This window comes from Ictidomys tridecemlineatus, chromosome 3 (assembly GCF_052094955.1).
Source record: "Ictidomys tridecemlineatus isolate mIctTri1 chromosome 3, mIctTri1.hap1, whole genome shotgun sequence".
NCBI classification, from domain to species: domain Eukaryota; kingdom Metazoa; phylum Chordata; class Mammalia; order Rodentia; family Sciuridae; genus Ictidomys; species Ictidomys tridecemlineatus.
Genome location: NC_135479.1, coordinates 88,263,171 through 88,290,415, shown reverse-complemented (window position 1 = coordinate 88,290,415; position 27,245 = coordinate 88,263,171). Strand labels below are relative to the sequence as shown.

Sequence of the window (27,245 nt, the reverse complement as noted above, 5' to 3'; positions counted from 1 at the left end):
TTTAATTGGAAAAAAAAGAAACTTATCCATATACTTCAGATAAAGAGTTTAGTCAATTTTTTCATATAGTCAACAAATTGATATTTGAGTATCAATACTGCTAAGGGTTAGTAGTAGGCACTGTGGTTACAACAATGAATAAAAACATGTACAAAAACACTCATGAAACAGTGGGTGGATGGGGATAGATATTAATATGTGATTTTGGTCAAACTACAGCATGATAATTGATTTAGGTACATGCAGATATGGAATGAGAGAAACAGATGAATTTTTAAGAAATTTCCACTTCAGAAATTTGTTAGATAACTTGTATTTCTGGCTAAATATGTGACTGACTTCAGAACAATTCTTATCTTAGAGAAACTATTATGAAATATATATGTAAGAATATATTGTTATATACTATATAGTATATATAATAATTTTATGTAGTATGTATGTTATATAGTATATAATACATATATTTATGTGTAGTCATACATAAAATTCAATAATATGATTATTATATAGAGCTCAGTAGATGGTCTGAATAATAATATGAATATACTAGAACTTAAATTAGTGAACTATAAGAAAAAGCTGAGAAATTCCCAGCAAATAGTACAATAGCACAAAGAAATAAGAGTATAGTTGGAGTTTATAGAATCTGCCTGATTATTTTAAATGGAAAAAATGGAAAAGAAATGAGAAAATATCCATTAAATATTTTAGATCAGGGACCTACAAACTTTTCCATTAAGGCTAGGTGGTAAATATTTCAGGCCTTATAGACTTTATGATGTGTGTCACATCTACTCAACTCTGCCATTATAGCACAAAAGTAGCCATACACAGTATGTAATTAATAACTATGTTCCAGTAAAGGTTTGTTTTAAAAAGCAGAAGGCATTCTGGGTTTGGTCCATTGCTGTCATTTGCATACCCTTGCTTTAGATGGAAAAGACCCGACTGATGCACATAAACTAATCTCTCTCTATGAATTTAATAATTATGGATGTTTTATATAAACAGAATCATATAATATGTGACCTTTTATGTCTGATTTCTTTCACTAAGCGTGTTTCTGAAGTTCATACACATTGTCACATCTATTGGTGTTTGTTTCTGATTGTGGCTGAATGAATAATATTCTCTTACATAGGCTTAGCACCTTTTTGTATAGGTTTATCCATTTATTGGTGAACATTTAGGTTTTTTCCTCTTTTGAATGGTACTACTATGCACATTTGTTTACCAGTATTTGTTGAATACCAGTTTTCAGTTTGGGGGAGTATACACTTAGATATAGAATTTATGGGTTTGGGGGGGTTTTAATTCTTTTTTTTAGTTATACATAACAATATATTTTGACATATATGGGTGGAGTACAACTTCCCACTCTTGTGGTTGTACATGATGTGGAGTTACAATGGTTGTGTATTCTTATATGAACATAGAAAAGTTATGTTCAGTTGATTCTACTGTCTTTCCCATTCTCTTCCCCTGCCACTCCCCCGTCCAATTAGGTGAACCCCACTTTTCCTCCCTGACACCTATTGTGAATCAGTATCCACATATCAGAGAAAACATTCAGCCTTTGGTTTTGGAGGATTGGCTTACTTCACTTAACATGATATTCTTTAGCTTCATCCATTTACCTGCAAATGCCAGAATTTGATTCTTCTTTATGGATGAGTAATAGTCCATTGTGTATATGTACCACATTTTCTTTATTATTTCATCTGTTGAAGGGCGCCTAGGTTGATTCCATAGCTTAGCTATTGTGAATTGAGCTGTATGAACATTGATGTAGTTATGTCTCTGTAGTATACTGATTTTAAATCCTTTGGGTATATGCTGAGGAGTGGGATAACTAAATCAAAGTTGGTTCTGTTCCAAGTTTTCTGAGGAACTTCATACTGCTTTCCAGAATGGCTGTACCAATTTGCATTCCCACCAGCAGTGTATGAGTGTACCTTTTTCCCCACACCCTCACCAACCTTTATTGTTACTTGTATTCTTGATAATTGGCATTTTGACCAGAGTGAGAATTACTGGGTTCTAAGGTAATTCTGTGTTTACTTTTTTGAGGTGCTGTCAAACTGTTTTCCATAGCAGCTGTACCACTTTACATTTCCATCCACAGTGTACAAGTATTCCAGTTTCTCCATATTCTCACCAACACTTGTTTTCCTGTGTTGTAAGTACAGCCATCCTAGAGAATGTAAAACACAGGAGTTATATGACTCTCTCGTTTCTCATTTAACCACATAGACAGTGGAAGAAGTATCTGTAGACTAAAATAAATACTGCATTAACTTAGTTAGGCATGCAGAAATGCTAGCATATTTATTTGAAGTTTATTTAAACATTTGATTATGAGTTGGTAGTTTCGAACGATTATCATCTTAGACTATATACGTACTTATACATAGGTATATTTCTTTTTAATTCTTTCTTTTAGTTACCTGAGAAGAAAAGGAATAATAATAAATGAAACATCTGCAGTTGTGTATGCTCAGTTACTCACAGGCCGTAAATATCAAATAAGTCAAAATGGTGAGGTTCGTCTAGAAAAACAATGGTCAAAACAAGTTCTTCCTTTTGTTTATCAAACTATTGTCAAGGTAGGTGTTCATCAAGTTTTAGTTTCATCTTAATGTATACTATATTATACATTGTATAAAAAAGACTGACATTAGTATTTATCAATAGGCTAACTCAACAATATATAGTAGAGGTTATTCTTTAATATAATTTGCAAAGTACATTAATCTGTAGAAAAGTATTTTATGCTCAGACACTCACTGTACACTGTGGAAACTTGTCTTTTGGACTTTTTAGTTTGTTTTCAGTATTGGAGGTTGAACCAAGGCGCTCTACCACTGAGCTACATACCCAGCGCTTTTGTTTTTTATTTTGAGACAGGATCTTGCTAAGTTGCTGAGGATGACCTCAAGCATGCGATTATCTTCTTAGCCTCCTGAGTTGCTGATTAAAGACAGGCACTACCATGCCAGCTTCTTTGGGGTATTTTTTAAGGACTTAATCTTTAAAAGAAAATTACAGCATTAATTTTTACCCTTGCAGTTCAGGTGTGTTTTCTTCAAAAATATTTACCTTAAATAAACAAATGAACATAAAATGCATTTATTTTTCTGTTTATATTCTTAGACATGGTAAGAGAGAAAAAATTTAAATGCAGTAGTCCCTGCTTATCCAAAGTTTTGCTTTCTACAGTTTCAGTTACCGTCAATCAGCCAGAGTCTAAAAATATTAAACGGAGGGCTGGGGTTTTAGCTCAGTGGTAGAGCACTTGCCTAGCATGTGTGAAGCACTGGGTTTGATCCTCAGCACCATATGAAAAGAAATAAATAAAGGTATTGTGTCCATCTACAACTAAAAATTTTTTAAAATATATTAAATGGAAATGCCAGGTTTAAATAATTCATAAGTTTTAAATTGGCCACTATTCTGAGTAATATGATGGAATCTTATATTGTCCCACCTGGGGATGTGAATCACCCCTTTATCCAGCATATTTATGCTGAATATGCTACCAATCCATTAGTCACTAATAGACATTTCTGTTATCAGATCACCTATTGCAGTGTTATACTGCAATAACTTTTATTTTTCTTAACAATGACCCCAAAATGTAATAGTAGTGAAGAAGACCATTAGTATGTGGCCAAAGAGAAGCCATAAAGTGCTTCCATTTTTTTAATATTTTTTAGTTATAGACGGATGCAATATCTTTATTTTGTTTATTCAATTTTATGTGGTGCTGAGGATTGAACCCAGTGCCTCACATGTGCAAGGCAAGCGCTCTGCCACTGAGCCACAATCCCAGCCCCCTAAAGTGCTTTCTTTTTTCTTTTTTTCTTTTTAATATTTATTTTTCAGTTTTTTAGATGGACACAATATCTTTATTTTTGTTTTTATGTGTTGCTGAGAATCAAACCCAGTGCCTCACGCATGCTAGGCGAGTGCGCTACCACTTGAACCACATCCTCAGCCCCCTAAAGTGCTTTCTTTAAGTGAAAAAGTAAAGTTCTCAACATAAGAAAGGTAAAAAAACAAATGCTAAAGTTGCTAAGATTATAGTAAAAATGAATCTTCTGTCTATAAAATTGTGAAGACAGAAAAATAAGTCTGTGTTAGCTTTGCTGCTGCACTTCAAACTACAAAAGTTATGGCCACAGTGTGTTTTGAATGCTTAGTCATTGAGCACACTTCATCTCATCATCCAAGCATTTTATTATCACAAGAAGAAAGATGAGAACAATACAAGATATTTTGAGAGAGACCACATTCACCTAACATTTACTATAGTATATTGTTATAAATGTTCTATTCTCTTATTTGCCTAATTTACAAATTAACCTTTATCATAGATCCAGCAAGGTCCGTCCCTTCTGTGCCATCCTTTCTTCATCTGTACAGTGGGGTTAATAATAGTCTCTGCCACAGAGGGTAGCGTTGAGAATTAAATGAACTAAATAAATGTGTGAAGTACCTAGAAGAGTGCGGGGTGTATATCCAGTCAATAAGTTACAGATTCTAATATTGTTATGTAGAAAATCTTCACAGTTGACATTTAGCAGACAGCATAAACATAATCTTATAAGAAAAATAATGACGTGTAACTATAGAAATTTTGACTGTGTTGATTTACTTTTATATTTCATTTTATGTAGGACATCCGAGCTTTTGATTCTCGTTTCTCCAATATCAAAACACTGGATGATTTGTTTCCTCCTAGAAGTGTGGTATTTATGCTGGGAACTCCATATTATGGCTGCACTGGAGAAGTTAGTTTCACATTTGCTACTAATTAAATTTCTGCCTGCTTTCAAATTCATAGAGTTATTTAACTTGTCTTTATTTAGAGGCAAAAATGTAACACAAAGGGAAAAAATAAAGAATTCATTTGTGTAAGTTATGAACTCAGTATTTGAATCGTATCTTTAGTCTTGAGAAGTTTAGGGTCAGTAGGTGGCAATGAAGAATTCAAATCCTGATCTTTTTTTAAATGTTTTTTTTATTGTGGTGACATCAATGAAACAATTATGAGATTATATTAGATATATTATAGGGTTATTGAATGATTTCTATGTATATTGATGTTTTGAGGGAAAAAGTACTGCAAATATGGAATGAGAGAAAGAATGTATGGAGACAGATTTGGAGATGTTGTGTGAATTCTTGATTTCTAAAATATGTGTGTATGCATGTGTGTTTGTACATGCATAAATTTTTAGCTCTGTTCAAAATAATAACAAGCAAAGCCACCTATTAGCAATGTAACAACCAGATCTTGACCTGTAATACCATATCCCAAAAAAAAGGGAACATCAGTGCTTCTCAGTGAAATAGTGGATTCTAAGTGTGGGGCAGGGAAGACACAGGATGTGTATTTGGAATACCTTGTTATGCCAGAAAGTAAGAAGTGCTCAAAAGAACAATGGAAGCATATCATGTAAATACAGGAACCAGGCTAAAGGGGCTCCCACAGGCCAAGTCTGGGACAAAAAACCAAAATAATTATACACAGTAATGAATTAATCACTGGTGGGAAATGGGAATTCATGAAACCTCAATAATAATAAAAAAATAAATGGGAAAGAGAAGTGCTCTTGTTACCATATCGTGTCTAAAGTAAATGGAAGAGAGTGTGAGTGTTGGAAAAACATTTTGAGTAAAAACATTTTGAGTAACAGTAAGAGACAGCCTTGGAAGTTAAAGCTAGGGAGAATTTTTATCAGGAACAGGTATTTGCATGGTTAAAAAAGTTTCTCTTCATAGACAGTTTATTAAGTGCAAGAGAAACAAATTGTTCAGTGAAGAAACTGAGTGGCATGTTGATAGTATGATCAATGTTGATATCACAATGAGAGACAGGTAAACCTTGTGTACCTCCATAAATGACACCTTAAGAAAGACATATCACCTATACAATATTCTGGCTGTAACTTAATTGCAAAGAAGCATCAAACAAATCCAAAATAAGGAGGTCTCTTTTTTTCTTTCTTAAAGCAGAGTCAAGAGGGAAGAATGAATTTTATTTTTCAAAATGTCAGTATTATGAAAAACAAAGAAAAGTCCTGGATATATTCCAGATAAAGAATGCTAAAGAAACAATTAAATGCTATGTCTGATCCTAGCCTGGATCCTGTAAAAAAGGGAGAACAGAATTCCATATAGGTTATCATTAAGTCAGCTGACAAAATGGAATATGAACACTGGCTTAGATAAAATAATATTTATAAAAGTATTAAATTTATATATTTAATAACTATTGTGGTTTTGTAATAAAACTTACTTCTTTGGAACTAGACACTGAAATATTTAGAGGTTTAGGAGTATGTTGTTTACAAAAACAGATGAATGCAAAAATGATGTATACAGAACCAGAAATGTATTACATGTATGTAAATGTACACAGTACACAAGTGTTAAAGCCATTTTTATTATAATGTTAATAAATGAGTCTGGGCCAATGTTTGTAAGTGTTCTTCATACTATTTTCATTTTAGTAATTTTTTTGTTCTTTGAAATAATTTCCAGATAAGTTAATTTGAAAAAGAATGATTAACAGCTATTAAAGAAAGAATAAAAGGACTCAAAATATTATCACTTCCACTTAAAAATTCCAGGAGGATTTCCACTATTCATTTTATTGTCATAGCATATTTTAGAAATAATACCATTCAGATAAGTAGAAAAATGTAACGAAAGAAACTAAAACATATTGTGGTGTTGTTTTTATTTTTTCCTGTAGGTTCAAGATTCAGGTGATGTTATTACAGAAGGTAGGATTCGTGTGGTTTTCAGCATTCCCTGTGAGCCCAACCTTGATGCTCTAATACAGAACCAGCATGTGAGTATAATAGTTCATGTTGCTTCTTTAGAATATCACTAAACTTTTAAAATGTTAAAACACTGTTGCCACCTTTTTAAAATATATTTCAAATATTTTAAGAATAAATATGAAATCTGTCCTTGAAAATTCATGTAAATCTAGCATGTGCAAGTCTCTGGGTTTGAACCCTAGCATAGAAAAAATAAATTTTTTTTTTCTTAGCAGTGCTGGAGGTGGAACCCAGGAACTCATGCATGCTAGACATGTGCTCTGCCAGGGAGCTATACCCCCAGCCTTCATGTAAATCTTTAAGGGAAAAAAAGTCACTGAAATCCCCTTATTAATTTATAGTAATTCAAAGCCCGCATTTTTAGTTACAGTGGCCAGTGGCCTTTCTATGCAGGTTCTTTATCTTTACTTAGCTAAAATAGACAGTCTCAATCCTAGAGAATATTGGGAAACTGAATTTAAATTCACTGCAACTTTTTTTTAGGACTTTTCCTCCAAAAATGTTTACTGGCCTTCTTTTACTCTGTAAATATAGGGCTAAGTTGGGGCTGGGGTTGTGGCTCAGCGGTAAAGTGCTCGCCTAGCACGTGCGAGGCCCTTGGTTCGATCCTCAGCACTACATATAAATAAACAAATAAAATAAAGGTATTGTGTAAACTAAAACTAAAAAAATATTTTTAAAAAAATAGGGTGAAGTTTCTGATAGCTATCATTTGTTTTTATTAATGACCCAATAATTAATTTGACTGAAATTAATTCACCATCAACCAGCTTTTGCTACTTTTGCTGTTATTTGGTAAAATCCAGGGCTTTATATCCTGTGAAGTAAATTTAAGACATTAAGAATCAGCACACCATGAGGAAACTTTATATATAGAAAGCAGAGATGTCTCTATTCATCGGGGGAAAAAAAAAATCTTACCATCAGGTATCTACTTAAGAGAAAATATAGACAGTATAGTCAGGAAACCATCAGACAGAAAAACTGGAATTTTATTCTCGGAGTTGGTGATGGTGGAAGAACCTGCATTTCTTCATCCCTGGCTTCCAGATCCAGAGGAGCCACTTGTAGCATAGAGTGCTGGTCAGGATACCTGCTCCAGTACACTTCCTGTCTTATTTACATGCTTTCTTTTAATTTTTATTCAATCCTCCATCTTTCTCTACCCCAACCTCTTCATCTATATATAATTTTTTATAATCTGTGGGTTGTGATAATTTTAATTAATGTTTAATTATAGCATAGTTCAGCATTTCTCAAAAGGAGTATTTGGAGCAAGACAATTATGTGGGGGGGGGGTTAATTATGTAAATAGGACTCTTATGTATATGAAAGGCATTTGACACCTTTGGCCTCTAGGCATTAAATACTAGTAGCCCATCCAATTATTATAACTCAGTGTTCCATGACATATTTCCAAATGCTTATTACAAAAGTGGTACAACTTGTAAATACACAAACTATTATGGAATACATACTTGATTTGTGTTATTCCAAATCTAATGGTGTACTTTATGGAAAAAAAAAAAACATGTTATATTCTTTACTAACATATTTACACAATTTACTAATAACTTTATATTCCAGACCCTCAAAAACAATTATTCATTGGAGGTGTGTGTGTAGGGGGGGGTCATTGTAAATATGATCAATAAAATAATGGTGGCTCATTTAATTCCTCACCAATCTCTAGATATTTGGTTTTTGTTGGTAGTAAAATTTCCTTATATTCATATCAGATATGTGCATAAATTGAGAATATAAGCTATTCATATAATTAATATATGTATAAAAATTAATGTGTTATTTCTGTATACATTATATAAAGAGTATATGATAGTTGTTACTAGATTTGCAAATTACTTGATCCTGATTAAAAATTAGATTATCATGGTCTGGGGATGTGGCTCAAGTGGTAGCGCGCTCGCCTGGTGTTCGTGCGGCCTGGGTTCTATCCTCAGCACCACATACAAACAAAGATGTTGTGTCCGCCGAAAACTAAAAAATAAATATTAAAAAAAATTAGATTATCTGTTTGGGGGCAGGGGTTGTTTGGTTTTATGGTACTGGGGATTGAACACAGGGCTGCAAAATCACAAGCTACATTCCCAGTCCTTTTTATTTTTTATTTTGAGATGGGGTCTCGCTAAATTGCCAAGTCTGGCCTCAAACTTGCTATCCTCCTGCCTTTACCTCCAGAGTCACTTGGATTATAGGCATGTGCTACAGTTACTTCTTTTTGTTAATTTGACAATTTTTATGGTTTCTCTCCTATACAAATTTAGATTTATTTTCATTGACTTTATTAATTATGAGACTATTCATACTTATTACTTTGGTAAGTATTTAGGGGAAAAGAATATTACTTATATCCATGCATGAAAAATATTTTAATTTTGCTCAATTATAATTATTTTGATGACATACTTATGTTTTAATTCAGCATGATAGTTATTAAGGCCTCATTTTGTCCATGGTACTTTACTCAGCCCTGCTTGGAATATAAAAATAAGTTTATAAAAAATTCTTGCCTGAGGAGTTTGCCATTTAGTACTTACAGTAGAGTTTTATTTCTTAAGACAGTTTCACAAACTGTATATTTCCTCCCCCTTTCATCCATCCTTGGGAATTCTGTTCTTTAAGGAGAAAAAGAGAGGAGCAGAAAAATTCTGCCTTCAGTTCCTTTCAAAAAAAAAGGGGAAATGGATCTAAATGAGAATCCTTATATTGCCACAATCCAATGGTTAGTGATGTCTTGATTATCTCCAAATTTTAAAGGTAAAGAAATAATATTTAATGTGAATTTGTGTTTACATAATTGACCTTTTTGTTTTTATATTTAAAGAAATATTCTATAAAGTACAACCCAGGATATGTGTTGGCCAGTCGCCTTGGAGTGAGTGGATACCTTGTTTCAAGGTTTACAGGAAGTATTTTTATTGGAAGAGGATCTAGGAGAAAGTAAGTTTTTGTTAGAAAAATGTACTTAAAGTGGCAGAAAAATAAATGATAAAGATTAAATGCCTAGTATTTCAATATTTATTTTCTTATTAATTGCTGTGGATTTTCTTTTAAAATTGTGTATCACTTCCTCTGATGATGATCTTTTACTTGAACGACATGTTTTAGATGGTTGGAAAGATAGCTTTTATTTTTAGCAGCTAACAAATTGAACCTTGAAAAAAGGTATCAGAGGGTGTGTGTGGAACCTCAATAATAAATTTCCTTGCATTTTATTTCATTATCCTCTATCAGTACATAATTTATTTACATAATTTGTTGATTTAGGTTTTGAAGCCTTTCCTCTAGTTTTTCAATTACTGCTAATTGAAAATAACCATAATTAAAATACAGAACATAAAAACAGAGTAGAAAGGAAAACGTTTCACTGCTTGAACAAGTTTTTAAAATTTGTATGTGTGTTTGTGTGTATGGTTTAAATTTAGTCCTCATGGAGACCATAAAGCAAATGTGGGTTTAAATCTCAAATTCAACAAAAAAAATGAAGAGGTACCTGGATATACTAAGAAAGTTGGAAGTGAATGGATGTACTCATCTGCAGCAGAACAACTTCTTGCTGAGTACTTAGAGAGGTAAGTGTCTGGCAAGATTCTACTAGGCAGGGCACAGTGGCACATACTTATAAACCCAGCATGTAGGGAGGCTGAGGCTCCAGAATCACAAGTTCAAGGCTAACCTCAGCAACTTATCGAGCTGCTGTTTCAAAATAAATAAAAAGGCCTGGGGGGTGTAGCCTAGTCATAAGGTTCCCCTGGGTTCAAATGCCAGTATCAAAACAAAAAATTGCAATAGATAGCCAGAAACTTAGGAACATACTATTTATTTTGTCTTGCCTTATACCAGTTTTAGAAGTAATTCTTTAGAAAAATATGCAGCAGCACATTTGTGTTAACATTCCTTTTGTAAACATGTTAACATTTTCTTTAGTAAATGTCTTTTTTTTATTATTAGAGAGAGAGAGAATTTCAATATTTATTTTTCAGTTTTCGGCGGACACAACATCTTTGTTGGTATGTGGTGCTGAGGATCGAACCCGGGCCGCACGCATGCCAGGCGAGCTACTGCTTGAGCCACATCCCCAGCCCTTTAGTAAATGTTAACTGAGTTACTTAGTGACTAAGATTTACAGGAAATATGCCCTCTTCTCACAATTTAATGTTCTTTCCATTGTTCCCCTGGTTTCTGACCTTATCGAGGAGCTCTTATATTTGAGAATTTCTAGGACTCCCCTAACAAAGTATCATAAACTGAGTGTCTTAAACAACATGATCTTATTGTCTCACAGTTCTGGTGACCTGAATCAAGATATCAACAGAGCAGTAGTTCTTCTAAAGGCAATAGGGCTTGTAGATAAATTTCTCCAATCCTCCATCATCAGGTGACCGTTCTCCCTATATGTGTGTCTACACTTCCCCCTTTATAAGGACACCTATTTATTGGATTAGAGCCCACCCTAATAATTCCACTTTAATTTGATTGCCTCTATAAAATCCTTGTTTCCAAATAAAGTCACATTATTTACATATATATTTTTTTCTTTTCTTTTGCCCCCCAGGGATTTAACCTAAGGATGCTTAACCACTAAGCTACATCCCCAGCCCTTTTTATTGTATTGTTTTGTTTTGTTTTTTTGAGCTAGGTCTCACTAAGTTGTTTAGGGCCTCACTAAGTTGCTGAGACTGGCCTCAAACTTGGAATCCTCTGCTTCCAGAGTTGCTGGAATTACAAGTGTGCACCACCATACCCACAACACATTCTATATTTTTTGATGGAGAATGGGGGCTTAATTCTCTACTACCATCCAAAAATTTAGATTGTTTCTTCTATTTACTTTCATATTGCATCAAAAGGTCCATGTTTAAACATCTTTTTTTTTTTTTCAACTTCACATACCCATTCATCTAATTTGATTTTTCTTTGCTTGTTTGTTTTTTGTTTGGGTACAGGGATTTTTCCCGGGGGCAATTAACCACTGAGGCACATCCCCAACCTGTTTTATCTTTTGAGACAGAATCTTACTAAGTTGCCTAGGGCCTTAGTAAATTGCTGAGGCTGGCTTTGAGCTTACAATCCTGCTGCCTCAGCCTCCTCTGAGTTGCTGGGAGTATAGATGTGTGACACCATGACCTGCCATTCATCTATTTTGAGATACTTTTAATTGAGCTTTAGATCTTCCCCATTTCCTCACATCCCCACAGACATACTCCTCCTCTTGTTAGAGTTTTATCACATTTTTTAGTTAAATCTATATTTAAGATTTATTTGATTATGATAAAATAAATATTCACAGCTGGACCCTGTGGAGTATTATGATTACATTCCTTTCTTATACATATTTTCTCTGGTGCTTTATTATTTGCTTATTATGTAAATTTATATAAATAATTCAGTCCTAAACTGTGCCATAGCTTTGAAACTCAATACTGTCAAACAGATCAGGGGATCTCTGAATTCCATTTTCTTTTTAAAGACTTTTTTCTGGAACCTTACGTCATCCTGCCTCATTGGCACACTGATTGCTCTCTAGGGCTGTTGCACAGCTCTCATTCTGGAATTTCCCTTTACTGTCATCCTAGAGTTTCCCTTCACCTTCCTCTGTGTAGGATGCCTTCTTTTTTCTGACTCCTATACTGTATTCTTTTCTTTTTATGACTCCATTTTGATGAAGCATTTAACTCTAGTAGCTTTTTGAGAAAGCTTGCATGCCAGGAAATGTCTTTATTTTTCTTCTATGCTTGTTTGGATTGGAGATCATTTTCCCTCAGGATTTTGAAAGTGAACTTGAGTGGGGCTTATAACACAGGACTTCGCTATTTCTAAAAAGGACCTCCTGGTATCACTCCATATATATTTCTTTTCTCTTTGGCTAATTTTCCAAGAGAGAGATCCTTCAGCCTTTCCCTTGTGCCATAGATGTGGGGTACAAAACTAACTGCTAGTTTTCTAGAAATAAACTGGAGAAAAGGCCTCACTAGCAAGTGGTTACTGTGATACACCCCCTCATATCTCTCTTCAGGATTGAATGGCCTGGTCCCCTCACAGCAGTAACGATGCTGAGGGCTCCCAGCTGCTAACCCTCTTCAAGAATTCCTATAGTTGCAAGCCCTTTCTACAGTAGCCACAGATCTAGTGCCTGACCTAGAAGGCAGGATAAAGGTCCAAGCAACCTGATTACTCCAATTCAGGACAAGTCTGAAAGGCCATGCAAATTTGAGATCTTTATAGGTTGGCCAGGGAATTCTTGCAGAATGAATCACAACTTAGTTTCTCCTTGTGCCCAGTTCTGCTTCCTTCCTCTCTTTACCCTTCCACACATGTTAATTCCACAAGCACTTTCTACTATATACTTCCTGTATATTTATCTCCATCTCAGAGTCGGCTTCCTAGAGACATTCTACTTCTTAGTGATGCATCATATAGGATTTATGCTTTCATTAATCCCGTTTTCATCATGGCACCTCTTCACCACTTCCCAGCTCCCTGAGTTCTGGTGTACCTAAGGTTAGGGTATCCCCTGTTTGATGAGGTCTTCTGTTGGGGTGGTAGGCAAGTAACCAATACATGACTATCAACTAAAATCCTATCAAATCTTACTTCATGCTATAACCTTCAAGTGTACCTGAGTTTTTGCAGGGTTCTATAGTTCTTGTTTCTTATATTGTTTTTATGTTTTTCTGTTGTAGAAGCCTCGAGGGTATCCTCCGGACTTCTTGCACAATATGGATGTGGGGGACAAAATTGACTGCTAGTATTCTGGAAATTAACCAAGCAAAAGAAATGCATACAAAGTAACAATTCACAAACTGGGAGACTTTGAGAATAGAGGATGCTTGCCTTAAGCCCACTTTATAAACATAAAGAAAAAAGCACTTGAACCCTTTTTATGATTGATTGAAATTGCTTATTGGTGACTTCCCCTACTGGGAATTTAGGATTCAACTTATTCCCATCTAAGAATACCTACAATACTCTCCCACCCAGTTTCCAACTTCTGAAATTTCATTAACAATTCTTACATGCTATCAGATACTCTGCTTCTGTCTTTGTGTTTCTAGATGTATGGACTTCTTTATACTTTACTGTCACGTGTTCAGTCTGCTTTTATATACCAGAAAGTCCTGCACTATTCAGAAACAAATGGAGTTTTGAGGAATATCAGAAGAAACTATTAATCCATTTTGGTCTGCTGTATTGTAGAGTGGTCCAGCTTTGTTGAAAACATTAGAAAATGAGCTTATAAATATTATTTTTGTTCATTTATCTCCTATCACTGTAGTCAAAGAATTGGAGTCATCATTGAAGTATTTTATAAGTCTAGGGATTTCTCCCTCAGCCAGTGGGAGTTTTTAAAAGGTATAAGGTTTTCAAATCATTCAGTCTCTATTCCTTATTAAAAGTGTCCTTTAATAATACTGTAATATTTCTTCGGTAATGTTACATGTCCCCCTCAGGATCTAAAATTATTTCCTGGAAATTTATGTGAAATGAGCCATATGTGTTTTTACAGCAATATTGTTTCTTGTTTGTTTGACTAGAGCACCAGAACTATTTAGTTATATAGCCAAAAATAGCCAAGAGGATGTGTTCTATGAAGATGACATTTGGCCTGGAGAAAATGAGAATGGGTAAGCAAGATTTATGGTATTTATTGACGCATAATTCAATTTAATGGTTTCCTTGAAGAATGCATCTAGTTTATCAAAAAGTCTCATGTTACTTTTTGTTGTGTTTGGTATTGTTTCATTTTTCCTTTAACAGCTCATTAGAAATTTTATTTTGTTGATGTCAGTGAATAATTTTAAACTGATTTTTTTCTGTATTCTTTATTATTGAGAGATAGCATGTCCATTTTATGTTAGATTTATAATTAGACTTAGTTAATTTCACTAATTATTAATTATATAAATTTGCCACAATTCTCAGAAAGTTTATATCAGCTCTCTAATATAAGCTCTCAAAGTCTTAATAAATGTGGAAAATATTTTGGTTTTTTGTTGTTACTATAGTGCAGAGAAAGTTCAAGAAATTATTACTTGGCTAAAAGGACATCCTGTCAGTACTTTGTCTCGTTCTTCGTGTGATTTACAAATTCTGGATGCAGCTATTGTCGAGAAAATCGAGGAAGAAGTTGAAAAGTGCAAGGTATCAGCTTTGAATAACAAAATTATTGATGAGATTTTAAGTTAAATGTAGTGTGTATTATTTTACAAATTATTAAGTTTTTTCTACCAACTAATATCAATACTCAATGATTCTAATTAAAATAATCCTATGATTTTAAAAAGCATCCTGACCATTTTCAATGACATGAGTAAGTTCATCTCAACAGATATACTTTAATATACAAAAGCAATAGCATTTAAATTTTATTTCTTTATAGTGTTTCTAGCTTTAAGAATTAATATTTTGAAACTCATGATAGAAAGTTTATGATTGAGAAATAAGGTTAATCCCCATTTCTATCTATTCTAATAACTACGTTCTTTCAAGGTACAATTCATGTGTTTGTAGAAAATAATTTACTTAATTAACTTTTATAAAATTACAAGTAAAATGTACTTTTGAGTTGGGCATGGTAGTGCATGCCTTAATCCCAATAGCTTGGGAAGCAGAGGCAGGAGGATTGCAAATTCAAATTCAGCACTTTAAGGAGGCCCTAAGCAATTTAGTGAGACCCTGTCTCAAAACTTAAAAACTCAGCAGGGGATTGGGGATGTGGCTTGGTGGTTAAGCACCCCTGGGTTCAACCTCCAAAATAAATAAACAAGTAAATAAAATGTGCTTTCAGAGTTAAGCAGGCTGGTACATGCCTGTAATCCCACTGACTTGGTAGGATCACAAGTTCAAGGTCTTGTCTGGTAATTTAGGGAAACTTTGTCTCAAAATAAAAAATACAAAAAGCTGGGTATGTAGTTTTGTGATAGAGACCCCTGGGTCAATTCCCAGTACAAAAATAAGTAAAAAAATAAAACAAAATGCACTTTTGTCACTCAAGTTCATTCAGTTAGTAAGAATTTTTGAAATCCTACTTTCTCTCTCTTCTTTTTCTTATATTTTGCTTTTCAGAGCAACAAGCTTCTGTAGTAGACTTATGTATTTTATGTACTTTACTCTTCTACCATAGTACAATAGAAAATGGATTGATTGGGCTGGGGTGATGACTCAGTAGAAGAGCACTTGCCTAGCATGTGTGAGGCACTTGGTTTGATTCTCAGCACCTCATATAAATAAATAAATAAATAAGGTTCATCCAGAACTAAAAAATATATATTTTAAAAATATATTACAAAAAGAAAATGGGGGGCTGAGGCTATAGCTCAGTGGCACTTGCCTAGCATGTATGAGGCCCTGGGTTTAGTCCTTGGCACTGCATAAAAATGAAACAAAGGAATGCTGTCCATCTGCGAGAACAACAACAACAACAAGTTTTAAAAAATAAATAAAAATGAATTGATATTATTGCTTTTTAGAAACTTTATTTTTCACAAATTTACTTTTTTATTAAAATGATTATAACATAACACTCTCTTTTTTGCACTAGTAGAATTAAGAACTGTACTCAACCTATCTCCTCCACTCTCTGTTTGAATCCCTCTTTTGATTTATAATTTATATTTACTCAACCTTGGACTGGGGTCTACTCTGTGGTAGAGTACTTATGCAGGAAGCCTGTGTCCAACCCCTAATTCAGGGAAAAAAAAAGTTTTTAACCTTTTAATAATGCTTAGCTAGTATTGATGCCTAATAATGATTAGCTACTATTATAATTATTATTACTTGAATTTTCTGTGATTATGGTCTAGAAAATCACCACTATATATATATTTTTTTTCCTCTTGGGGGGAAATTATAAGGCTCAGCGCAAAGAATTTAAAGGGGGTTTAGGGATGTATACTGGAGATCACACCCAAGGCCTCATGCATGCTAGGCATGTGCTCCACAACTAAGCTTTACCTTCTGTCCCAGGAGTTTAATTTTTGAAAGGTCATTGATATTCAGCTGTTATTACCTTTTAATTGTCTCAATATAGAATAAAATATATTTCTTCAGCATTGTTTCTTGGTTTTGTTTTGGAGGGTTTAAAGAAGAGGTTTGATTTTTTTTGTTTGTTTGTTTTGTTTTATGGTTCTGAAAATTGAACCCAGAGGTTCTCTACCAATGAGCTACATTCCAGCCCTTTATTTTATTTTTATTTCTATTTTATTTCAAGATAGACCCTCACTGCATTGTCCAAAGTGGCCTGAAACTTGTGATCCTCCTGCCTCGGCTTCCTGAGTAGCTGGGATTATAGGCGTGTACTACATACCCAGCTACTGGGAGAGCTTTTTAAGAAAGCTCTGGATTCCACCTTAGAGCAGTGCTTCTTAAACTTTAAAGTACAAATAAATTATAGTAGCATCTTATTAAAATACTGGTTCTGGCTCCGTAAGCCTAGGGTGAGGCTTGAGAGTTTGTTTTGTTTTTCTTTTTCTTTTCTACAACACTAGGGACAGAACTCAGGGCCTTGCACATGTGAGGCAGTATTCCACCTTTGAGCGACACCCCAAGCCCAAGATTCTGCATTTCTAAAAATGATCACATTTTGAGTAGTCCCCAAATTCTTCATCCAATACCTATAGAATGGAGCATATTGTGGAAATTACCTAGTGTGTTCATTTGCCTAACAAATGAAGTTTGATAATCACATCCTCTGGTGAGAGCTATGGTATAACAATGCCTAGGTATATATTAGAGCTTTTGGGTTGTTTTTTCCAATGCAGTAGTCCAGGCACAGTTCTAGTATCTTTTTCTTTTTTCGGTTCCTTTAAATTCTTCTGATATTCCACTTGTTGCAGTCTGTTAATCCTGCTATGGGCTGAGTACATAGACACCTTATCAATATGGCCTTTATTATTCACCTTATTAAAATTGCATTATCTCCCCATATTGCCTATCTCTCTTCCCTGCTCCTTTTTTTTTTTTTTAATGCTTTTTGCCTTCAGTTTTCAAACATACAGGCCAAGTGGCACATGCCTATAATCCCAGTGATTTGGAAGGCCTATATAAAAGGATTGCAAGTTTAAGACCAGCCTGGACAATTTAGCAACACCCTATCCCAAGATAAAAATAAAAAGGCAGAACTCCAATGGGTTCAACATTCCCAGGGGAGCTGAACAACATCCCTAGCCCCCATTTTGTTTCTGTTACATCTTTCTTAACTAGAGTAAACAATCATTTCACTGCTTTATTCCTAGCACTTTGATTAATGATTACGTGGCACATAAATATAACTTAACAAATATTTACTGAAAGAAAACATAAAATGCCTCATAATAAAATAGACACTGTTTAAAGGATTGAGCACTTAACAGTATGTGAACACATGAACTCTATAGTTTATTGTTGTTTGATGTCCTTTTGCCCTTATTTGCAAAAGTGATGTTCTAAAGAGAAATCTAAAGATAGAACTGCTGACATTTTTTCAATGAGGTTAGTACTCTCTATTTTAACAACCTAGTATTTTATGTAATGCAATCAATAGAAATTATTTCCACTGTCTGATTAGCTAGAACACGTAAAATTATTGCCTTCCCATAGATGGAAGGCAGCTAATGCTGAAAGTGTGAGTTCACAGAAGTAACAAGTAAAAAAGAACAGGAAAAACTCTTCTTCCAGCATTCTGTAGATATCCCAAACATTCAGACATCAAATTTCACAATAGATCAAAAGACAAAGGTTTTGTCAAATGAACTCAAGCTTAATTTTTAAAAATACCACACAACCCATGATGTTCTCACAGATAATACTTTATACCTTTCTTTCTTCTATAAAAATCTTTGCTGGCTATTTCCTATAATTCTTTTGAAAGAGGAAAAAAGCCATAAGATAGTACTTTTATATATAAAGTTCAAAATAGGCAAATCTAATCTTTTGTGTTAGCAGTAAGTTTACTTGGGGGGGGGGCTAGGGATGTGGCTCAAGCGGTAGCGCGCTCGCCTGGCATGCGTGCGGCCCGGGTTCGATCCTCAGCACCACATACAAACGAAGATGTTGTGTCCGCCGAGAACTAAAAAAAAAATAAATATTAAAAAAATTCTCAATCTCTCTGTCCCCCTCTCTCTCATTCTCTCTTTAAAAAAAAAAAAAAAAAAAAGTTTACTTGGGGAAGGCTAGTAAGTAGGAGGGGCTGGAGAGGGTTTCTTATGCTTAAGGAAAAGTACTGCTCGGATCAAGTGTGGATACACACAGATGTATTAAAGAAAAAAATTCTTCTGACTACACTTACAACTTTGCATTTTTCTATGTCATATTTCAAAAACAATTTACATTAAAATTTTTTTAAATAAGAATTTAGGTTTATAAGCATTTTATAAATGTTTATTTTATTCCCACTTAACCGTAGCTGCAGAACTTTAGATGTTCTTAAAATTAATCATTTCATTTGGCTTTATAAGCCTTTTTGTTTTGTTTTTTATTTTTGGTTCTGTAAACTTTAGATATGTTGAAGTAGTGAATTCTGCTTTTACAATTTTACACATAAAGTTTTTTTTCTTTCCTCAGCAAAGAAAGAATAATAAGAAAGTACGAGTGACAGTGAAGCCACATTTGCTATACAGAGTAAGTTCCTATCAAAGAATTCAAACTAGTTACTTTTGCTTTAAAAATGTTTTCAATATATTAGAGAAACTTTTAATGAGAATTAATGGCTCTCTCCTTTTCAGCCTTTAGAACAGCAACATGGAGTCATTCCTGATCGGGATGCAGAATTTCGTCTCTTTGACCGTGTTGTAAATGTGAGAGAGAATTTTTCGGTTCCAGTTGGCCTTCGGGGCACCATCATAGGAATCAAAGGAGGTAATGTCTCAATACTTGATAAGTCTTTAGCTATACTTATATAGTAAAATAAAGCACAAATTTGTGTGTTTTTCATATCTAAGCAGAAAAATGTATATATCAGGAAAAAAATCCTTTTATGTTGTAGCTTTTGTGAAATTTTTTTTCCTTCTACATTGTATTTGTCAGAGAAAATTCCCTCTTATTTTTGCCTGTGTAATCATCTAAGACATAATTAAAAGAGGGGGAAGTTGAGATGGGACTGTCAAATTTTACTGGTTTATATTTATCACACTGAAATTATATAAGATCTTTAGGGTAAACATATGTTTTTATAAAACTAGAGGAAATTTTCATAACTCTTCTTCAAACTTTTTTTTTTTTTTTTGGTACTGGGAATTGAACCCAGGACCACTTAACCACTGAGCCTCATCCCAACCCTTTTTCATATTTTATTTAGAGACAGGATCTCTCTAAATTGCTGAGGCTGGCTTTGAACTCTTAATCCTCCTGCCTCGGTAGTCCCAAGCTAATGGGATTACAGGCACTGTACCCAGGCTTTAAACTTTTGTCTAATCTTGCTCAGAGCTTTACTTTAATTTCCATTGTAATATTTAGGATTCTGTGAAGAAATAAACAAACATCGTATTATTTACATTTGAAGATTGGGAATTAAATTTGTATATTAATCTAAATTTTATATCTATAATTAAATTATATAAAACAGACCTATCACTCTGTTGAACAATAATGTGCATATAGTTAGCATTACTCTACTGTATACTTTAAAAGGGCTAAGATGGTAAATTTTATGTTTTTATATTGTTTTGTTTTGATGCTAGAGATTTAACCTAGGACACTGTGCATTCTAAGTACTTGCTCTACCACTGAGCCCTATGTTGTGTGTTTTAACCAAAAATTTAAAAAAGAGATGTGGGGGATGGTACACACCCATAATCCCAATGACTTAGGAGACTGAAGCAAAAGGATCACAAGTTTGAGGCCAGCCTGTGTAATTTTGTAAGACCCAATGTCAAAGTTAAAAAATAAAAAGGGCTGGGAATGTAGCTCAGGGTAGCATGCCCCTGGGTACAATATCAAGTACTGGGGAGTGGGGAGTGGAGGAGAGAAATAAAGGAAGAAAAGAAAAAAAAAAGGAAAAAGCATCTAAGGTTCTAAATGTGTCCCAAAGAGATACCTGGAGTGAACAACTTTATGGAGCAGATTCCAAAAATAGCCCCAACCTGAAACAGCAAATCAGGTGTCCAGGGATCAGGATGCTTTGCAGCACTGTCTCTCCATGTCCCAGGCACTCAACCACTTGGTCTCACCATCCCAAAAGGAAGAATAGGCAGGCCACAGGCATATTCAGTATCAACAGATGCCACATACTTAAATATTTTGTACTCAACCTTCACAACCACCTGACAGATGGATATTATTTCCTTACCTGAGAGAGTAAACAATTTGCTTCTATATACATCAATAAGTGGAAGAGCTGTAATTTGGCTTAGTTTGCTTAATTTAATGGTCTCAAGTTCCATCTATTTTCTTGCAAATGACATAATTTCATTTTTCTTTATGGCTGAATAAAACTTCATTATGTATACATACTACATTTTCTTTTTTTTTTTAATATTTATTTTTTTTTTTAGTTCTCGGTGGACACAACATCTTTGTTGGTATGTGGTGCTGAGGATCGAACCCGGGCTGCACGCATGCCAGGCGAGCGCGCTACCGCTTGAGCCACATCCCCAGCCCATACTACATTTTCTTTATCCGTTCATCTGTTGATGGACACCTAGGCTGCTTCATAGTTTGGCTAGGGTGAAATTGTGCTCCTATAAATATGGGCAGGCATGTATCACTGTAATTTTTTTAGGATAAATACTAAGGAGTGGTACTGCTGGGTCATATGGTGGCAGATATTGTGTAGTCTTCTCCACAGATATAAAACTGGTTGAATGAAGAGCAACTGACTGATTGATTGATTTTAAGGAATTGGCTTATGTAGCTATGGAGACTGGCAACTCCAAAATTACAAGCTGTAAATTCCAGCAAGAGCTGATTTTGCTTGAATCTGGAGATAGATTTCTTCCTTTGGGGGATCCCAAATCTTCTCTTACGATTTTCAGCTAATCAGATGAGACCCACACAGGTTATGAAGAGTAATCTACTTTGCTCAAAGTCTGCTAACTTGAATGTTAGTCACAGCTTAAAAATAGTTTCACAGCAACATCTACATGAGTGTTTAACCGAACAGCTGGACACCACAGCCTAAGTTCACAGATGAAATCAACCAACATGAATATCTTAGACAAGCAACTCCCAAAGTGCAGTACTTTTTACTATACTTGAAATAACACGAAGTAAAATAGGGCAGTTCATTAAGTAACATTGATCAGTGATTCTTTTATATTGTATTTTCATCCTAATTATTTTCAGAAGAAAAACTCTATTTGAAATGAGCCCTGACACAGCACTATGCTTACTTGTAACAAAGGAAAGCAGGACCAGAATTCAGCAAGAAATTAATTACATTGTTTTCATCTTTTTTTGTTGTTGTTGGTACCCAAGGCCTCACACATGCTAGGCAGGTAGTTTAATACTAAGCTACATTATTAGCCCTTTTTGCTTTTGTTTTTATTTATTTTTGTTGTTGTTTTGGTTGTTTTGTTTTGTTTTGTTTTGTTGTTTTCGGGGGGTACCAGGGATTGAACTCAAGGTCACTTGATCATGGAGCCACATCCCCAGCCTTTTTTTGTATTTTATTTAGAGACAGTCTCACTGAGTTGCTAAGCGCCTCTCTGTTGCTGAGGCTAGCTTTGAACTTACCATCCTCCTGTCTCAGCCTCCCCTGCGCTGCTGGGATTATAGGTGTTCACTACCTGCCTGGCTTTTATTTTGTTTTAACACAGAGTCTTACTAAATCGCCAAGGCTGGCTTTGAACTTTTGATCCTCTTGCCTTAGCTAGCTTCCTCAGAAGCTGAAATTACAGGTGTGCTTATTAGCCTATTTTGCAGAAATCAACAAGATGATTTTTAAAACCTATATAGGATCCAAAGACTCTGGACTAGTCAGATCAATTTGAAAAAATGACAAAATTGAAGAATTTATACTACCTGATTGCAAAGTGTATAAAGCTTGAATAGTGGAAAACAGTGTAGATTGGTATAAAAACAGACTGTGTGTAGATTAGTGGAATAGAATTAGACTCCAGAAACAGACCTATACGTTTATGGTCAATTGTTTTATAGTGAAGAAATTAAATACACCTTATACCTTCTATAGAAATTAGTTAAAATTAATCAGAGACTTATGTAAGAGGTAAAATTACAAAAACTTCTAAGAAAAAAAATATTAATAACAGAGTTTGTTAAAGATATCTTAAATAGCACATAGAAAGCCGGAAATAGAAAACATTGATCATTTGGATTTCATGAAAATAAAAGATGTTTTCTCTTCAAAGACACTGCTACATACCAGATATGGTAGCACAATTCTGTAATCCCAGCAACTTGGGAGACAGAGACAGAAAGATCACAAACTCAAGGCCTGCCAGACAACTTTGCAAAACCTTATCTCAAAATTAAAAGGGCTGGGGATGTAACTAGTTGTGAACCACTTTCCTAGCATGCACAGGACCTAGGTTCAATCCCCGGTACCAAAAAAAAAAAAAGACATTATTACAGAAATGAAAAGACAAGCCACATACAAAGAAAATATTAGCAAACTGTAAATCCAACAAAATTCTTGTGTTTATAATATGTAATTTTTACAACTGAGTAATAAACAATTCAAAATTTAAAAAAAGAGAATAGCTGAACAGATATTTTACCACAGAAGATATGTGGCAGAAACATGAAAAGATGCTCAAAACCATTCGTCATTAAGAAATACAAATTAAATCCATAAGAAGAATTGAGGATGGAGCTTAGTGGTAGAGTACTTGCCTACCATGCACAAGGCCCTGGATTTAATCCCGAAACCTCAGTACAAAAAAAAATTTAATTGTAATGCATTCTGCTGTCTCATATAACAAATTAAAATTTTAAATATTAAAATATTTAATGTTAAATATTAGCAGTAAAAACAAAACAAAATTGTTAGCAGTATTGTGGAGTAACTGCAACTCTCCTACATTGCCAGTGGGGATATAAAATGATACGGCCACTTTGGAAAGTAGGTTTTTAAAAAAGCTATTAAACATGCATCTACAGTAAAACCCAGCTGTTCCACAGCTGTTCCATCCCTAGAGGCTTACCCAAGGAAATGAAGGCTTAAACAAAAACAAGGTCTCATTCATGAGTCTTTGAAGCAGCTTTGTATATAATGACCAAAAAACTGGAAATAATCTAAATGTGCATCAACAGGTGAGTGGTTAAATAAATTGTTAGATACCTGTACAATGAGATATTTCTCAAACAATAAAAAAGAAAAAACTACTAATACATACAATGAGAATGACATTCAAAATAATTATGCTGAAAGAAGCTAGACAAAAGAGGAATACATATGATTTTATTTATATAAAATTTTAGAAATACAAATTAACCTATTGTGACAGCAGACTTTTAGTGGTTTCCCAGGGAAGGAGGGTGTGGATTACAAAAGGACACAGGAAACTTTGGGAAGTGATTTTTTTTCCAATTTATTATTTTTTATTTGTTCTACTTAGTTGTACATGATAGCAGGATGCATTTCAGTTCATTGTACACAAATGTAGCAGAAAATTTCAATTCTCTGGTTGTACACAGTGTAGAGATGAACCATTCATGCATCATACATGTGCCTAGGATAATGATGTCCATCTCATTTCACCATCACTCCTGCCCTCATAATTCTTCCCCATCCTCCCCTTTGCCCAATCTAAAGTTCAGGAATGGTTATATATGATGGCTTCATAATTAATGCCTTATGTTAAAACTCATTAAATTGTATTCTTTAAATATGGGCAGTTTATCCCATGTTACTTATACCTCAGTAAAGCTGTTTTTTAAAAAAAAATGCAACCAGGTACAGTGGTGCTCACTGTATTCCTAGCAGTTCAGGAGGCTGAGGCTGATCATAAGTTTGAGGTCAGCCTTGGCAGGAGCCTCAAAATTAAAAAAAAAAAAAGAAGAAGAAGAAGAAGGAAAGGACTAGGTACCTAGCTCAGTGGTACAGAACCCTTGCATTTAATCCCCAATATCCAATAAATAAATAAGTGCATTCTTTACAGCTAGCAATTTCACTTCTAACCTAGGGAAGGATATGGTTAAAGGACAAGATTTATACAATGTTCGTGATAGAAGTGTTTGTAATAGCATTGTTATCTATTATCTACACATGTGAGATTCATTCATGTGTCTTTGCATTTATTCTGTTTTCTAGATGCACGGTATTCCATCTCTGCAGATACCATGCTTTATCCATTCAGCAGGGGAACGGATAAAGCATGGTATTTGCAGAGAAGACAAAAGAATATATTGTCTATGATAACATATATATAATGTTTCAAAACTTAGAAAACAATACACTACATATCATTAACATGTGTACACGTGTAGTAAAAGTATGAAGAAATGCCTTTTAGCTCAATGTTAGAACACTTGCCTAGCAGCCCAAGACCTTGGTTTCGATACCCAACACTAAAAAAAAAATGTTTTATATATATATATAAAACAATCATAACTGTCAAATTGAAGATAGTGATTACTTAGCTGGGAATTGGGGTATAGTGGTCTTCTCAAGCACTATATTGTTATATGTCATTCTTCACATCCAGAATATTTTATATGGATTTCAAACATAGCTTCTGAGCACTCTAAAACTTATCAATGATTTTTCATTATATGATTTTAGTCTCTCTCTCTCCTTCAACAGCTAATAGAGAAGCTGATGTACTATTTGAAGTATTATTTGATGAAGAATTTCCTGGAGGCTTAACAATAAGGTTTGTATTTCCAAATAATGATTTTATTTTGTGACTATGTCAACATGGCCTCGGATTTAACATTATTTGTTTGTATGTCCACAGTTTAGTTCATAGTTTATGTAGGATACCATACTTACTACACAGTATATCATGGTGAATAAGGCAGACATGCTTTCTGCCCTTATAGAGTTTGAATTTTATTGAGAGATAATGAAGCAACTAAGTACAGTATTAATTATTTAATTAAAATGTAATAAGAGAGTGGAAGGAAAAATAAATAATAGTTAATTGGCAGAAGAAGGAACAGTGAAGAGTGCTCAGAAAGACAAAAAAAAAGAGCATATGTAACAAAGGATATTTATGGTTAAGTAACTTGAGGAGTAGAAATGTCCCTTGAATTCAGTGACTTGTAAATATTTCAGTAGAGTGGTGGACCTGACTGGAGTGGTTTGAGGTGTGAATAGCAAGTGGAGTGGAGACAGGAAATGAAGGTAACACTTGAGAAACCTGACTAGGAAGGAAAAGAGCAATAGAACAGGAAGGTAACATGTTTAATGACCTAGGTTTGAATTGTTTTTGATTTAACTTAAGTAAGACTTGAATTCATTTGGAGAGCATTCTAACTCAAAGTTTAAAGTTTATGGGAAAGCTCATGATGGTATAAAGGCACCATGGTGTATTAGAAAGTCTGAGCTCTTTCACTTAAACTGACCTTGGGTAGGTTAGTATCCTCTTTCACTAAGTTATTATAAGGATAAAATAAAATCCTGTACAGTTTTCCTTTTGCTCTTCTAAAATCAACTAGAAGACTAAAGTGAATCTAGCTCAGTTTCCTCTTCTCTTCTGTTTTGGATAATTAAAAATTTTAAATTATTCTTATTTAACTTCCTGGCATAAACTCGCAATCTTCAATCTTTGTTCTAAATGGTTCCCTTCAAGATGCTATTATTATCATTTTAAAACTCAGATATTGTCTAGGTATGTAACTCAGTGGTAGAGTGCTAACCTAGCATGCTCTTGGCCCTGCAGTTGATCCCCAGTACCACAAAAAAAGAAAAAGAAACCTGAATATGCTTGCTGCCCAAAGACCTTTCTGCCTGTACTCTTCAAATGCAGCAACAGAATCTGGATCCTTATTTGATTTTATTTTTCATAAAAATGTTTGATTACTAGTAACTTTAGCCAACTAACCTTTGAAAATAGTTTTAGTCTGTTTTTAGGTTTTTCCTCCCAGTGTCTTTTTCCCCTCTCCTAGTTAAGGGCAGTGGATTGCTTGACTGATAGAGGGCTATGTAAAAGATTAACTGTCTGCAGAATACTGATTTTATATGGAATAATATGGAATCTTTGCTAAGTGTAGTTCTCATTAAAATTGGTATTTTATAGCAACCTTACAGTTAAAAAAGTGTCTTATAAAAGAACTATATACTTTTGCTTGGTGTGGTAACACACACCTGTAATCCCAGTGACAAAGGCTGAGGCAGGAAATTCACAAGTTCAAGGCCAGCCTCAGCAACCTAGCAAGACTCTATCTCAAAATCTTTTTAAAAATGTAAAAATGAGCCATGCACGACGGTGCATGCCTATAATCCAGTTTATTACTTCTTATGATGGATTGTCTACCCCCAAATTATTT

General features: G+C 34.2%; 1 protein-coding gene across 5 annotated transcripts in view; it reads left to right on the top strand.

The window, feature by feature from the left end:
- Xrn1 (5'-3' exoribonuclease 1) overlaps positions 1–27,245 on the top strand; it is a 114,816-nt gene that overhangs the window by 52,123 nt on the left and 35,448 nt on the right. For 2 of the 5 annotated variants that reach the window (XM_040269907.2, XM_078043445.1), the window contains exons 21-31: positions 2,447–2,609; positions 4,683–4,796; positions 6,767–6,865; positions 9,703–9,818; positions 10,304–10,450; positions 14,414–14,503; positions 14,885–15,020; positions 19,419–19,475; positions 19,580–19,712; positions 21,347–21,373; positions 25,558–25,627. In XM_040269907.2, coding sequence (XP_040125841.1) covers positions 2,447–2,609; positions 4,683–4,796; positions 6,767–6,865; positions 9,703–9,818; positions 10,304–10,450; positions 14,414–14,503; positions 14,885–15,020; positions 19,419–19,475; positions 19,580–19,712; positions 21,347–21,373; positions 25,558–25,627 — 1,152 coding nt within the window. Of the gene's footprint in view, positions 1–2,446; positions 2,610–4,682; positions 4,797–6,766; positions 6,866–9,500; positions 9,601–9,702; positions 9,819–10,303; positions 10,451–10,861; positions 11,762–14,413; positions 14,504–14,884; positions 15,021–19,418; positions 19,476–19,579; positions 19,713–21,346; positions 21,374–25,557; positions 25,628–27,245 lie in introns of those variants that run through there. The other 3 variants (XM_005328037.5, XM_078043446.1, XM_021728292.3) reach the window with 3 other exon arrangements.